General features: G+C 43.0%; 1 protein-coding gene across 1 annotated transcript in view; it reads right to left on the reverse strand.

Annotated features, from left to right (window-relative positions):
• lrp4 (low density lipoprotein receptor-related protein 4) overlaps positions 1-13938 on the reverse strand; it is a 118596-nt gene that overhangs the window by 26160 nt on the left and 78498 nt on the right. Inside the window, exons 4-11 of the mRNA XM_083969383.1 lie at positions 9022-9135; positions 8104-8220; positions 7256-7384; positions 2784-2903; positions 2491-2616; positions 1773-1898; positions 952-1086; positions 105-230 (exon numbers count right to left, since the gene is read on the reverse strand). Of these exons, the coding sequence (XP_083825509.1) occupies positions 105-230; positions 952-1086; positions 1773-1898; positions 2491-2616; positions 2784-2903; positions 7256-7384; positions 8104-8220; positions 9022-9135 (993 nt within the window). The remainder of the gene's footprint in view (positions 1-104; positions 231-951; positions 1087-1772; positions 1899-2490; positions 2617-2783; positions 2904-7255; positions 7385-8103; positions 8221-9021; positions 9136-13938) is intronic.

Raw genomic sequence — 13938 nt, forward strand, 5'->3', positions numbered from 1 at the left:
ATAAACACTGAGCAACCGTGTTTTTATTGGAGGTCAAACCCCAGCGACTCTCTGTGGTCACATGTCAAGGTTGAAACATAGTACAGTGGCTTTTTTTTTTTTACCCAGAGCCTTGCAGCTGCGCTTGTCGGGTCGAAGCTCGTAGCCCTGGACGCACCAGCACTGGAACCCCCCCTGCGTGTTGGTACAGCCCTGGCTGCAGTAGCCTTCTTCAGCACACTCGTCCACATCTGGAATGGACCACAGAGGGACAAGAGGGGAAGGACAGAGAGTCGGTGGCAGGGTTATCAATGAATTCAATGTACATAAAGTGCTCAGAGGTGGCCCAATGGTGGTTTACACCCCTCTAAGTCTGAATGAATTTCCTACAATTTCTTGGACCTTGCAAGCTCACCCTAAAAAATCTGGACACAAAGATTTGATTGTCTCCATGAATTTCAAAATTCTAGTAATAAAACTTTTGACTTGTGGCAGAATTCCCAGTTTTGGATCCACACCAATTTCTAATCTATAACTTATTTGCCTGTGGCTAAACTTTTTCCAAAGTTCCATGGAAATATATTCATACATTTGGGAAATATCCTGTTGAGACAAAGACGAACTGTCTAAATAACATGAGTTAACACACACATAAACTGAAAACACACATCCAGGAAGTTAAAGACAGTGGTTTGACAGTTTTATTACCTTCTTTGCTTCATTATTCTAACTTGCTTTATTTTGCGATTCATCGCGGCTACAGTTTCTCATTGTTGCCTTCTGATGATGGAACGGGAGTTAGCAAATTAGGTTTCGTAAATTTAACTTCTTGTGTGGGTTGCTAAGCAACTGACGATTTTCAAACTCTGTAGAGGTCATGAATATTAACACTCTCAGCCTGCTCACTCACTTTCAATGCAAACTCTGATGTTAGATAGTAGCACACACACACACACACACACAGAATAGTACCTTGGCAGGCTTTGCCGTCGTCCATCAGACGGTATCCAGTGTGACAGGTGCACTGGACCAGTCCTCTGACCATCTGACACTTCTGGGAGCAGCCTCCGTTATTCTGGTTACAGTTGCCCTCGTTGGAGCGCGGACCTGCACGAGGAACATAAACACAGCATGCTGATTCAGTATAGACAACCACACACTGTAAAAAGTATCCGGCGTTGAGCCTCCAAACATTTCAGGGCCACGGGCAGCGAGGCCTGATGACGGTGACGTCATACCTGCCTGGTGTTTTTTTTGACGACTCCCTGACCTACTTTTAGGCTTACAAATCCAATTGTAGACAGAAATATTAAAGAGAGTGTAATAAAATCGACACTTTAATGAATTCCATCCATGAGGTTTAATTTGATGGTTAATTACACAACCCTCAATCAATAAAGGGTTTGCAATAATAAAAAAAAAAGAAACACATTAATTGTTCCTATGGTGATTAGCCCTTTGAGTAATAACGCTGCCAAACACCTAGGTAAGTGTTGACTGTGTTGTGTAAAGTGGAACTAATAATACAGTAATAGCACTTATTAAACGTGACAGTGATGAGTGTTAAGTGTTGTTCCTCAGGCTGTTAAATTGAAACAACATTGAGACTGTCAAAGAATTTTCAATTAACATTCATTAAGTGCAATGTTGATATCAGTCTTCATTACTTTAACAGTGACAGAAGCAACTTCAAAGTCAGTGTTGTGTCACAGGCTGATGACAGCGTTAAAGGGGAAATCGCTTTCAGACTCGATCTTCGTCCCATCAGCAAAAAGACGCCGATATCAACTCACGGCAGTCGTGGTGCGGGTGTTCGTCCGTCCCGTCGCCGCAGTCGTTGGCCTCGTTACACACCTTCCTCTGACCGATGCAGCGGCCGTTCCCACACTGGAACTGATCCGGAGCACAGGGAGGACTTTCTGTGGCCAGACAGGATGACATATTGTATCGTTAGTCAAAGTATTTATCCCATTAAATAAAAACTCTGGTTGTATTGGATTTTTTTTTCGCTCGCAATGAGGCCATTAAAATAAGCACGACAGCGGTATAATAGAAACTCTGTCCGTCACTCCGTGTGAATGTTACCGGTCTGAAAGTGGCTCACAGTGACTGTCTTGTTAGGTTCAACTACAGAGGAATGAACAAATTATGCAACATTTATTTTTGATTTGATGGGAACTGTGCTGCCGTAAAAAATGACAGCAAATACAAAAAGAAATCTAAAATAAAGAGAAAGGAGGTCTAACCATAATGACCTGAAATCTATTTGCCATCATGATGACTTAGGATACATGTGTGTGGTATAAAAAGAGGAGGTAAAAACTAAACAGAAGTAAATAGCAGCTGCCTCTCCATTTCTATCCCAGAAGACAGAACCAAGCATCTCAACGGAGAAAAAAAAAAAAGTGTGTTTGTCACCAGAGGAGGGCTGTGCTCAGCTGTTGTCATAACTACCACTGAAGCTCATGTTATATTTAGCTCCTGAAAACAAGATGGTAAACACGGCCTCACCGGTTTTCTCGCAGCCCTCTTCATCGCTGCGGTCCGAGCAGTCGTTCTCGCCATCGCATCTCCATAGCAACCGGACACAGCGTCCAGTGCCGCAGCGGAACTGGTCAGCTGTGCACATGGATGTGGCTGCAGGACACACACGCACAAGTACACGCATGTTATTACATCGTTCTCAGATCAGCTGATAGGAGATATTCTAAGTGACTGCCTCGTTTTGAAAGAAACATGAACAATCATGTAAGCAGGGCTTCAGCACAGATCACAGTAGTGAGGTGCGTTCAGGGGCCACTCACTGCAGTTCTTCTCGTCCGATTGGTCGTCACAGTCGTACTCGCCGTCACACCTCCAGCCGGCGTTGATGCACATCCCGCTGCTGCACATGAATTCGACTGATCTGCAGGGCTGATGAGAGGCTGCACACACACAAACACACACAATTACATTAGTAACACAGCAGATTATAACAAAGCACCACTATAATAGGGTTAAAAAATCTCTACAATTTAAATATCTAGCATGTCACTACTTTCCAGCCTCAGGTTCAGACCTGCTGTCACAAAATATTGAAAATAAATAAATACCAGGCTTCTATGTAAATTTATGATGTACTAAAACAAGGGTTTTCTCCTGTCTATCATCATATACAAAGTTATTAGAGTTAGGATTTGACTTGGGATTTCTGTTTTTTGACCTCCCCTGATAATCACTAGTGAAATTACTTCTAAAATAAGTGTGTTTGTGTTTGCTGGTTGTAAAAAGGAGAAATTTAGAAAACTTTTTCACTATTTCCAAACAGTTTTTAAACCAAAACATTAACTGATTAATCAGGAACAACCCATCTGGATCCAAACAGACTTCAAACACAAGACTTAAAGCTGCAGAGGAAACAAGTCACTGGAACTGTACCGTGAAATTCTAGTCTATCCTCTCTGATTGCTGTCCATAGAAAAAAAAAAGTGTCTCATAATTGGTTGTGTTTATTTTGACTGCCGTATGATCCTCTCTGACGAGAGATCATAGCTGCCCCACCTTTAAATCTCCCACCACATCTCTACATGTGATCAGATCAAAGCCAAGCTCAAACTGGCGGCAGATGAAGACGGAGGTGGACGAGAAGATTAAAGCTGAATCAAACATAAGCATCTTAAATCCCAAGTGTCTGTGAATGCATGTGTGTTGTGTGTGTGTGTGTGTGTGCTGCTTTGACATGTTTCCTCCTGACAGCACGAGCCGGCTCCCATCGAAGCTACAGTGGGCGTGAGATAAGGCAGGAACGAAATGACAAGCGAGGGAATGCAGGGGGAAGAAAGACGAGAAAAAAAAAAAAGATGTTGTAGAGCTTCAAGCATCCCCGTACAGACTTATCAACTGGGCGAGAGAAGAGAGAGATGATCAAAACAGCAGGTGGCTCACCCACAGAGTGATAAAGAGAGAGAGAGAGAGAGAGAGAGAGAGAGGCAGGCTTATAGGCCACAAGAAACAGCGTGGGTTGCCGATGAACACACTGACGCCCACACACACACTCAAATGATTCATCAACCCTTTATCTCTCTCCTTGCTCTCTTTATTCCTCTCTTTCTCCCTCCCTCTATCTCTCTCTCTCTCTCTCTCTCTCTCTCTCTCTCTCTCCCTCACACACAAACCTACCAACTATGCTCTTTCATCTTTCTCATCTATGCGCCCGAAAGCAGTGTCAGTGTTTGCAACAAGGCCTATGAGTGTGAATGCTTTTGGATGTGTGTGTTTATGTCTGTGTGTGTGTGTGTGTGTGTGTGTGTGTGTACGCATTCACATAACAGGGGAGGGGGGGATAGAGGGAGAGAGAGAGAGAAGAGGTAGAGAGGGAGAGAGTGAGAGAAAGAGAGAGAGAGAGAGAGGCTTCTTCTCTAACAAAGCGCCCTTCATGTGTCTGGAGAGTCGATGCCAAGGAATGCTGTCTGAGGATGGGCTGTCTTATGCCTCTGAGGAATGCCTCCTCTGTGTGTGTGTGTGTGTGTGTGTGTGTGTGTGTGTGTGTGTGTGTGCGTCCACAAACTATCTGTACATTTCAAACAGACGTTTTTTTTTTTTTTTCTATGACTAATACACAAAAACTGAACTCTGTCATTTTGGTCAAAAATAAAATAAATGACAAAAATGAAAGGGCAGTTTAAGGACGTCGGGTTTTCTGAGAACTTAAATTGATCTATTATTGTTTCTTGGTTTTTGCCATCATTGCCTGCTGCTGCTTTTGAGTTTCTCCAACACCACACAACAGTATGTGTGTGTGTGTGTGCAATATATGCAATGTTATGTTTCCAGTGTTTTTCAGGCCTGTGTGCTGTCGTTTTCTTTTTTCCTTTCATGCTTGCTCAACTTTATATATAAAAAACAAAACAAAAAAAAGGAAAAGATAAACACTTGAGAAGCGAGGCAGCAATTAAAAAACCTGGATGTGGGAGGAGACGGGGGAGAAACGGAGCAGCTCAGTCGACTAACATGACCTTACAGATGATCAAACGATGTTACAAAACCTCGGAGCTGCGCTTATCGCACTGCAGATAAAGGCATCAAAGAGGGAGGGGGGAAGTGAGGGGGGGGGGGGGGGGGGGACCACCGTATACGAGTGCTCGAGTGTGTGTGAGTGAGTGAGGGAGTGAGAGAGAGAGATGTGGTGGGCTGTTACAGACGACGAGCGAACGAAACGAAACATGCGAGAAGTCAGAGATGAGAGAATGAGAGTCAGCAGCAGGCAGCGTCTCTGGAGTGAGGAGAGTGAAACATGATAGTCTGTGTTAATCAGGACCATGGCCTCACTCTGTGTGTGTGCTCAGGAGTTGCGTGTGTGTGTGTGTGTGAGATACAGTGACTGAAAACACGTAACAGGCCGAGCTGATTTTCAGCTCTGACAGACGCCGTCGAGCGGCTGCCTCCAAACAGCAGCTGTTCTGGAGCTCAGCTCAACCTGCCATCATGCATTAACATGTGAAATCCACACCGAGCTCTCAGACCAGGCTGCAGTTGTCGGGACCTCGGACGCCGGCAGCGTCTATCAAAGCACCTAAAGCTACGGCATTACCGCTCTGTGGGGACCGAGCGGGTGGTGCCGTCCTGTCCCACCAGATCTGAGGACCGTCCGTCCTGTGAAGACTGATAATCTGGGACCAACACAATTGTTCACTGCAACCTGATGAGTCATTCATCACATCATGACTTTCAAAAAGCTTTGACACCTACAAGATTTTAAATGTCAGTGTGTCCATGGTGACACTGGTTTAGTTCCTGCAGCCACTCAATTGATTTCTAACACAGCTAGTATTTTCTAATCACAATGTGTTTGCTTTATCTCTTGATAATATAACAGCTTTTGTTTTGCACCATTGTTGGTTGTTTTCTAAAGGGATACTTCACCCAAAATCAATATTTCACCAATTTTCTACTCACCGTCATGCCAAGGAAGGGTTTGGAGAACTTTCAGAGTTATCAAAACGCTTTTGGAGTTCAGGGGGGGTCAGGCTGGCTATGGATTTTCATATAGTGTGGCGGCGGATAGAGTTTACTTTTGAATTGTCCAAAACACACACTATGAAACATCCAAATACCTCCATACTGCTCATCCGTACTGACCCAAGTGTCCTGAAGCCGCCACATGAAAAAGTTGTTAGGAAAAAAATCATTTGATCTCTGTTTTTAGCCTTGTTGTAGCAGTAGCTCCCAGTGGCTGTGCGAGATTTGCTGTGAGATGTTCTTCTGTGTTTACATCATACATCCAATGGTTTACAAGGATGAATGAACATCTCGCAGCAAATCTCGCACATGTGCACAAACATCAACAGAGCCACTGGGAGCTACTGCTACAACAAGGCTTAAGACAGAGATCAGATCAATTAAAAATAAATAAATTAAAAATTAAATTAAAAACAACTTTTTCATGTAGGCTTCTTCAGGACACTTGAGTCAGTACAGACGAGCAGTATGGAGGTATCTGGATGTTTCATAATGTGCGTTTTGGACGATTCAAAAGTGAGCTCTATCTGCCGCCATTATATGAAAATCCGTAGTCAGCCGGACCCCCCCTGGAACTCCAAAAGTATTTTGATGACTCCGAAAGTTCTCCCGACCCTTTCTTAAATTGGTGAATTATCCCAATGTTGTTGTCTTGCACTGGTTGCACTGGTGTGTTCTTTTTTGTGTGTTTTAATGCGTACGTGTGCCCTTTAAATTGCCCCAAGGGTGGAAAAATAAAAATTTGATGAACTGAATTACATTTAAAAAGTTCTGATTAATCCCTAAACAGTGACTTCCTGTCCGGTTCCAGCTAATAACGAGCTTTTCAACTCCAGCTGAACTTGTGCAGTTCATCTCCAGAAATGTGCAGGTCATGAGGATGGGCTGCTGTTGCTGAGACACGTGTGCAGCGTTGCCATTGGGAAACTCTAATTTTAATCTAATGTCATAACAGAGGTCTAATGTCTCAGAGGAGCTTCACCTTCCTCTCCTGCACATGGTGCTGTTAAGTGGGAGCCTGAAGACTGTGTGTGTGTGAGTGTGTGTGTGTGGAACACCAGCAGGACGGGATGGACCAGCTCCACTCCACCGTGACAATATGTTTAGTTTAGTTTCTTGGATGTCGACCAAGTTTTTTGCAATTTCAATTTTCAAAGTGAGGGTGTTTTTGCGCTGGTTTAAAAGCTTGACTAAGTTCAAGGTCTTGTCATGTGAAGGTTAAAGGAAACATAAGAGCCTGGGGGGGAAAGGAGGCGCTCTTTAAAAAAAAAAAACTTACAACAGTCCGACTCGTCTGACCAGTCCCCGCAGTCGTCATCTCCGTCGCAGTGGTAGATGTCCAGGATGCAGCGTCCGTACGCGCACTGGAACTCCTCCACGCTGCAGGTGGCTGTCATCACATCTGAGGCTGCACAGACACACACACACACACACACACACAGACGTGTTAAACAGATGCTGATGCCAGGAAAAAAAAAATGACGACGACGCTGCAGCAGCTGGTTTATCGGAGCCTCTTTGAAGCTCCGACCGCTGTGAGCCGACTGTCAGAAACTATACATGAAAAGATGAAGGAGCCCCAACAGCTCTCTAATAAGACTGTGCACATGTTTACACGCGCTGTAGTAAACTGCTTCACATTAAAGATGTCTCCACTTCTTCTTGTCATCATTTTGAATCATGACGTTGCGGCCTGAAGAGTTTCTGATTGAAGAGTCTGGACTCACTTTGGACTGAAGAAAAACACTCTGTTGTGTTTGTATATGGGAAGTTTCTTTTTGTTAAGAATCATTTATTTCAGCTTTTGAAATTTAGTTTGACTTTGGATTTAATTATTTTGGATATGAGGACAAACGCTCGCTGTGATTAATGGCCCTTCTTTTCATCCTGCCATTTTTCTGGCAGAGATAAGTTCTCCCGTTTGAAGTCTCTGAGGAGCACTTGACTCTTATGAAAACCAGTTTAGAAAAACAAAAAAATCAAAATAATAACAATGAAGAATCACTGTTCGCTGACCTAAATTCTGGGAACTAGGTTCGTGCTTCATGCTTTAACATGAAAAGCGGCACGCCTTGTCTCTTCGCTTCCCCTAAACACACACACATACACACACACAGAATAACTCACGGCAGTTTTCCTCATCTGATCCATCCTTGCAGTCCGTGTCTCCGTCACAGTACCAGTGCTCGGCGATGCAGCTGCCGTCCGTGCACCGGAACTCCTTGTCCGAACATTTACGCATGTCTGTCAGGGAAAGCACACAAGGCATTATTATTTATTATTATTATTATTTTTTTTTTGCTGTTGATGTTCTCTATTTAAACCTATTCTACCATTTATTCAACCTTCACCCCATAAGTTTTATATTTATCTGTTTTTTCTTAAGAAACTGCAGGTCATGGTGGGGACAATTTATACACCCTCCAATATTTAATATAGGACAATTGTAAGTACAAGCATGACATCTTGTGCAACAGAAACAGTCCTTGGAGATGTACACTAAAAGTATGGGATACTGTCAAATCTGCTTTAATTCTGTCAAATCTAATTTTGGGACTGAGTTCCGATGGCACTGGATGTAACATCAATGGGCTATAGAAACTTGAGTTCTAATTGTGTGATATAATATACCGTATGTAGACATGTATTGACATCATACTACTGCCCTAGGGAGCTGTCTTGTATTGTCTGTGTATTGTTGTGTTGTGTATCTGTTTGTATTGTTTTTGTGTTTTATGTTGTATTTGAACATGGATTGTATTGTATGGGATATAAATTGCATTGATACATTGTAAATATGTTGTATGGGCCCCAGGAAGAATAGCTTTGGCATTGCCATAGCTAATGGGGATCCAAATAAATCAATCAATCAATCCATGGATTCCCGACCTCACCTGCACACTGTTTTTTATATAATTCACTCTCTATAGAGTTATTTATATCATGTAAACAGTTTTTTATATTTTATGTGCAAATAAATAAATAAATAAAAGACAGTGTGAATGGCCAATGTGCTTGCACGCTGTAATTATGGTGTGCACCCACCACACTGTTCGTCACTGTTGTCCCCGCAGTCATTGTCGCCATCGCAGTGCCACAGGCTGCGGATACAGTAGCCGTTCTGGCAGTGGAACTCGTCCTCCTCACACTCCCTGGGAGCTGCACAGAGAGAGAGAAGAGAGAGAGAGAGAGAGAGAGAGAAGAGAGAAAAGGTGTCAGAGGACAAATAATGAGGATACTACAAACGCAGAGAGCAGATACTGTGCAAGAATGTGATAACAGGCAGCAGGCATTATATCTAAAACTGTGGCTTTTTTATGTCAGACTCAGAGCAACGGGCCGAGGAGAAGAAACAGAGATTTCTCTCTCTCTCTCTCTCTCTCCATTAAAACATGCTGAACTCTCCCGGGGGGGCCGCAGGGTCTGGAGCTCAAAGACTCCCGCGGTTCGATATCTGCACAAAAGACGTGTGATCGACAGCGCAGTGAGGAGGAAGGCTGAGCGTGTACACAGTGTGTTCACAGTCACTGACTGATCAGAGGGGAAACATTTCCAACAGTAATGATTATATTTATTCCCTCTTCCAAGACGAGGAACCGACGTCTTACCGAAAAAACCCACAAAATCAAACCTCCTGAACGAGTGGATGTGAGAGAAATCTGGTGATCCGTCCCACAGAGGCTGCGGTTAGCTTGGATTAACGATGGGGGAAAGAAGAAAAAAAACACTCAAAACATCCACAGAAACATCCCAAACCACAATCTGAGCATGAATTGCCATTTCCACTGTCTCCACGCTCAGGTCTGATTTGTCTAAAAGAGCCAACTGTCAGTAACGTATTAGAAATGCTGAAGATCAAAGTTGTCTGTTTTTACTTGAGCTGGATTTCCTATCATCAGCTCATTCTGAGGTTTTATGATGAGGGATGTCATGAGAACAGATACTTCGGTACCAATATGATGTGGGAGTTTTTCTACAGAAGTTACCACAGTTGTTGTCTCAGGCAGTGGAGATGTGATTCCTCCAGGACCGATGAGGTGCTGTAATAAAGTGTTCTAGTCTGACATTAAACAAAAGGGAAGAAAAGCGCAGGTGCAGCAACAAGAAACCTCCGCTTATGAAAAGGTGGGCTATTTACCATTTCTATTTGCTATTGGCATAACACCAAGTTGCAACAGAAAGCACTTCTCAAATAGAGCAGGTCTAAACCTTCTTTTCGTAATAGTATTTACAGAGACCCAGCAATTCCCACTAAGGGCAGCACTTGGCCACGGCAGGGAAGAAACACTTCCTTTGCAAACTCAAGCAGAACTCAGGCCGGAAAAGAGACGTTCTGACTCGATGTCCATCAGCACGACCGAGTTGTAGAAGTTCAAATAAAAGCAAATGGTTTCATTGGAAGAAAAAACCTCGAACCGATCTTAAAGACTGACTCCAGATCTGTACACAGAGCTCAGTGTGAGTGAGTTTCAGTCGTCAAGACATTCAAGTCCTGAAATGTTGCCGTCACACAACATTCAGAAAGGCTAGAATGTTAGCAGGCTACAGGAACCAGTGTTTAGACAGTCAGATTATAACATTAACCATGGGTCTGTCAGTGTGTTAATCAATTTAAACCGATGTTTGCATACTGACTGTTTTAAAAATGTGTCTTTTTTGCAGGTTTTAAGGTGCAAAATGGATGGTCCAAGGTTTTTCTGCTCAAAAAAACATTTTCTTGTATTGATGAGCTGAAAAAAAGTAATAAAAACTGAAAAAATATATATTTCTAAGCAAACTCAGAGCTCCTTCAAATTCTAAAGAAAGTTTGAATGCAGGACTGGTTTCATCCACTGACTGAACCTGAAACCCAGCAGGATATTCCATGTCCCAGATAAATAAAGTGACTGCTGTGAGTTACAAAATGTTGTTTCACCAGGCAGTTAACCTTGAGTCAAGAGATGGAAAACATCAACAACAGCATCCCTCCCTCCTTCCCTCGCTCCCTCCCTCCACTGTGACTTTGACAGTGTTTCAGTTTCAAACCCTTTCAATTACCCAAACGACTTCTCCCACCTTTGCTTCTTCTAATCACACATGCACAGGTTAAAAAAAAAAGTCTGAATGGATTTCCAAAACGCTGCCTTCTACTGTTACCACCGCGATCGATGACGGGGGCCGCGCCTCGCTCGCCCCGGGGCCACGTAAACAGTCAAGGAGAACCAATGATGGATGGCCCCTGGCAGGAGGTAATCTATAATTTATCACTGCCATGTGTGTGAGTGTTAGACAGCTGAGACAAACAGAGAGAGAAGAGATACGCAGAGACAGAGACAAAGACAGGAGGATGTCCACAGAACAGAGTGACAGGGGGGGGAAAAGAAACAGAGGATCAAGTTTTTTCTGTTTTTCAGGGAGATTTTTCATCTATTCTCAGCTGTGTTGCAGCATGACAGCACAAGTCAAGGCTACCACTGACATACTGCACTTCTCAGATGAGTGACATGACATGAGAGCCTGTGTGTGTGTGTGTGTGTGCATGTTTTGTACACCTCTGGATATTAAATATTTCACCATAGCACAGGAGATGATTCCAAGATAGTTTGACTCCGTCTCTCTCTCTCTGTCTGCACACATTGGCAGCTGATATTTTTCCCCACGCAACTACTGTTTCCAAATCTCCATGCTAATGTGAGTGAGGTTTTAAAAAGAAAAAAAAAAAAAAAAAATCAGCCTCTGGAATTTTCTACTGATGCACGAAACGATGGAGGTGAACGCGATCCAAAAAGTTTGTTTGCCGTGCAGTTTTCCCAGAGCTGCTCAGCTATATTCTCCGCGCATACTGTTCATAGTGAGGGGTATGAATCATCATCTGCAGAGAGATGCTGCTGTTGAAACTTTCACATGGTGTTTTTCAGGCGATTCCGAGGCATCGGCGTAATTCCGTTCACCTCCATCGCTGTTGGGAGCAGAAATGTCAAAGTTGGATATCTCATAGCCTCAGAAAACTCGGTCCACTTAAATGATCTATAAGTCTGTAAACCATCAGAGAGTAGAGTTTGCATCTGTTACTGCCTAAAAATACAGTATCAGGATATGGTGAGTGTGCAAGTCTACACTGTGTAATTTATTGATAAACTTTGTAGTTTCAGAAGTCGATAAAATAGATTTCTCAGAAATGAACTTTCTTTGCTGTTGGGAGCTGGCAACATGTTACACTGTAAAGTTGAAATGGTAACGAGACCATGTGCTCAATCTGAACAGCTTTAATATGGAGGAATGGGGGCCAGCGATGGAAGTGTTATTTAATTCAAGAGTTAACCCATACAAGAGCAACAGTAATCACATCACATCTGAACATCTGTTAACATTTTAAGGCGCTGACACCAGATTAATTTTCGATATAAACTCACAGAATCAGTATCGTGGAGGACTTAGAAATGGGATTGGAAGAAATCTTTCTCTGTAACAAAGTAAGTGTACTGAACCTTTAAAGGGATAGTTCAACATTTTGGCAAATTGGCCCATTGCCATAATCCCTATAGGTTCGTTACCTTTAATTGTCGGTGCAAGCTATTTTTAGAATGGCGTATCAGAGCCGCAAGCTGCTCAGAGCTACGCTACGGAAGCTGATTGTATTTCTTGGTTTCCCTCATCAAATTCACCAAATACACAATCCAAGAACTCCAAAACCCTGTCATGGACAAGTTGTGACATGCACATTCACCGCTATTGGTAGCGTAGTTCTGAGTAGCTCATGGCTCTGCTCCGCCGTTCTAAAAATAGCTTACACCAACAGTTAAAGGTAACAAACGTACTCCTAAAACTATAGGGATTATGGCCAAAATGTTGAACTATCCCTTTAAGCTAATGACCAAAATTCAGTTGTAATTCCCTTTGAACAGCCCGACCAACACTGGATTATGAGCTGGAGTGGATACCAATATCAAAAATTGGAAAAACTCAACGATAGAATAGAAAATATCAGCTGATATTCCTTTGGTTTTTTTTACAGATAATCAAACATTTTGATGGGAATCCCCACATTTGGTCATTAAAAGTTGAAACCAGGCTCTGTACTGAGCAGGAATCAACTCAACACATAATGTTTATGGAGTTCATTATTGGTTAAATTATCCCCTTGCCTGGTAATTTCTTGATACCTATACACCAAGATAAAGTAAATACGAATGTGACGTGTGAGGGACAAGTAAATATCCTCTCATCTATCATCTCGGCTGATTGATGTGTCAGACTCTTTTGTCCCTTAAACCTCAGCTGACCTCACCCCACGCCAGAGCAGCCCCTCCCCCCTCAAAAAGAAGAAAAGGATTCAAAGCCATAAAAAAAAAAGCCGACAGCAGGTCCAAATGAGAGTTTAATTTCACCTGAGCTGTCGACTAATATGCTCATTAATTCAACTTGTTAGAAAATAATTGATTCTGTCCCTCTCCCATGCTCTCCCTCTCTCCCCGCCCACCAGCGAGGTAAACAGAGGAAGGTCAGAGGTCAACAAGCCCTCATGACGCTCATCATTCATACAGCAGCCAAACGTCAAAGGGCAAAGGGCACTCGGAGTCATTACCAGGCTGACTGCATGTGTGTGTGAGTGTGTGTGGAAAGAAATGGTGTCAGGTTGTTGGTTTTTTTTTTATTCCTGTGAAATGTTCTTATAACTTAAAAAAATTCTGAGCATCTCATGTTCAAACACAAACAACCACACTGAGACGCACCTCGGCCTCCATGTTTGTCTGAAATCTTGACAACTACTTGAGTTCCAGCCGAGCGTGGAGGATTGTCTTCCCCCCGTCTCTAAATAATGAAATAAACCCCCCCACTGCATGGCGCGGAGGAACAAAATATATCGGGAGGTGAAAGACAGACATGGGGTGAAAGAATGAGGAGAAAGAAAGAAGCATGAAATAATAAGTAGTTTTGGGAACAGGGGAAGGAGGGAAATTTACTGGGCATGAAGATGAAAAA

Source organism: Trachurus trachurus, assembly GCF_905171665.1.
Source record: "Trachurus trachurus genome assembly, chromosome: 3".
NCBI lineage: Eukaryota > Metazoa > Chordata > Actinopteri > Carangiformes > Carangidae > Trachurus > Trachurus trachurus.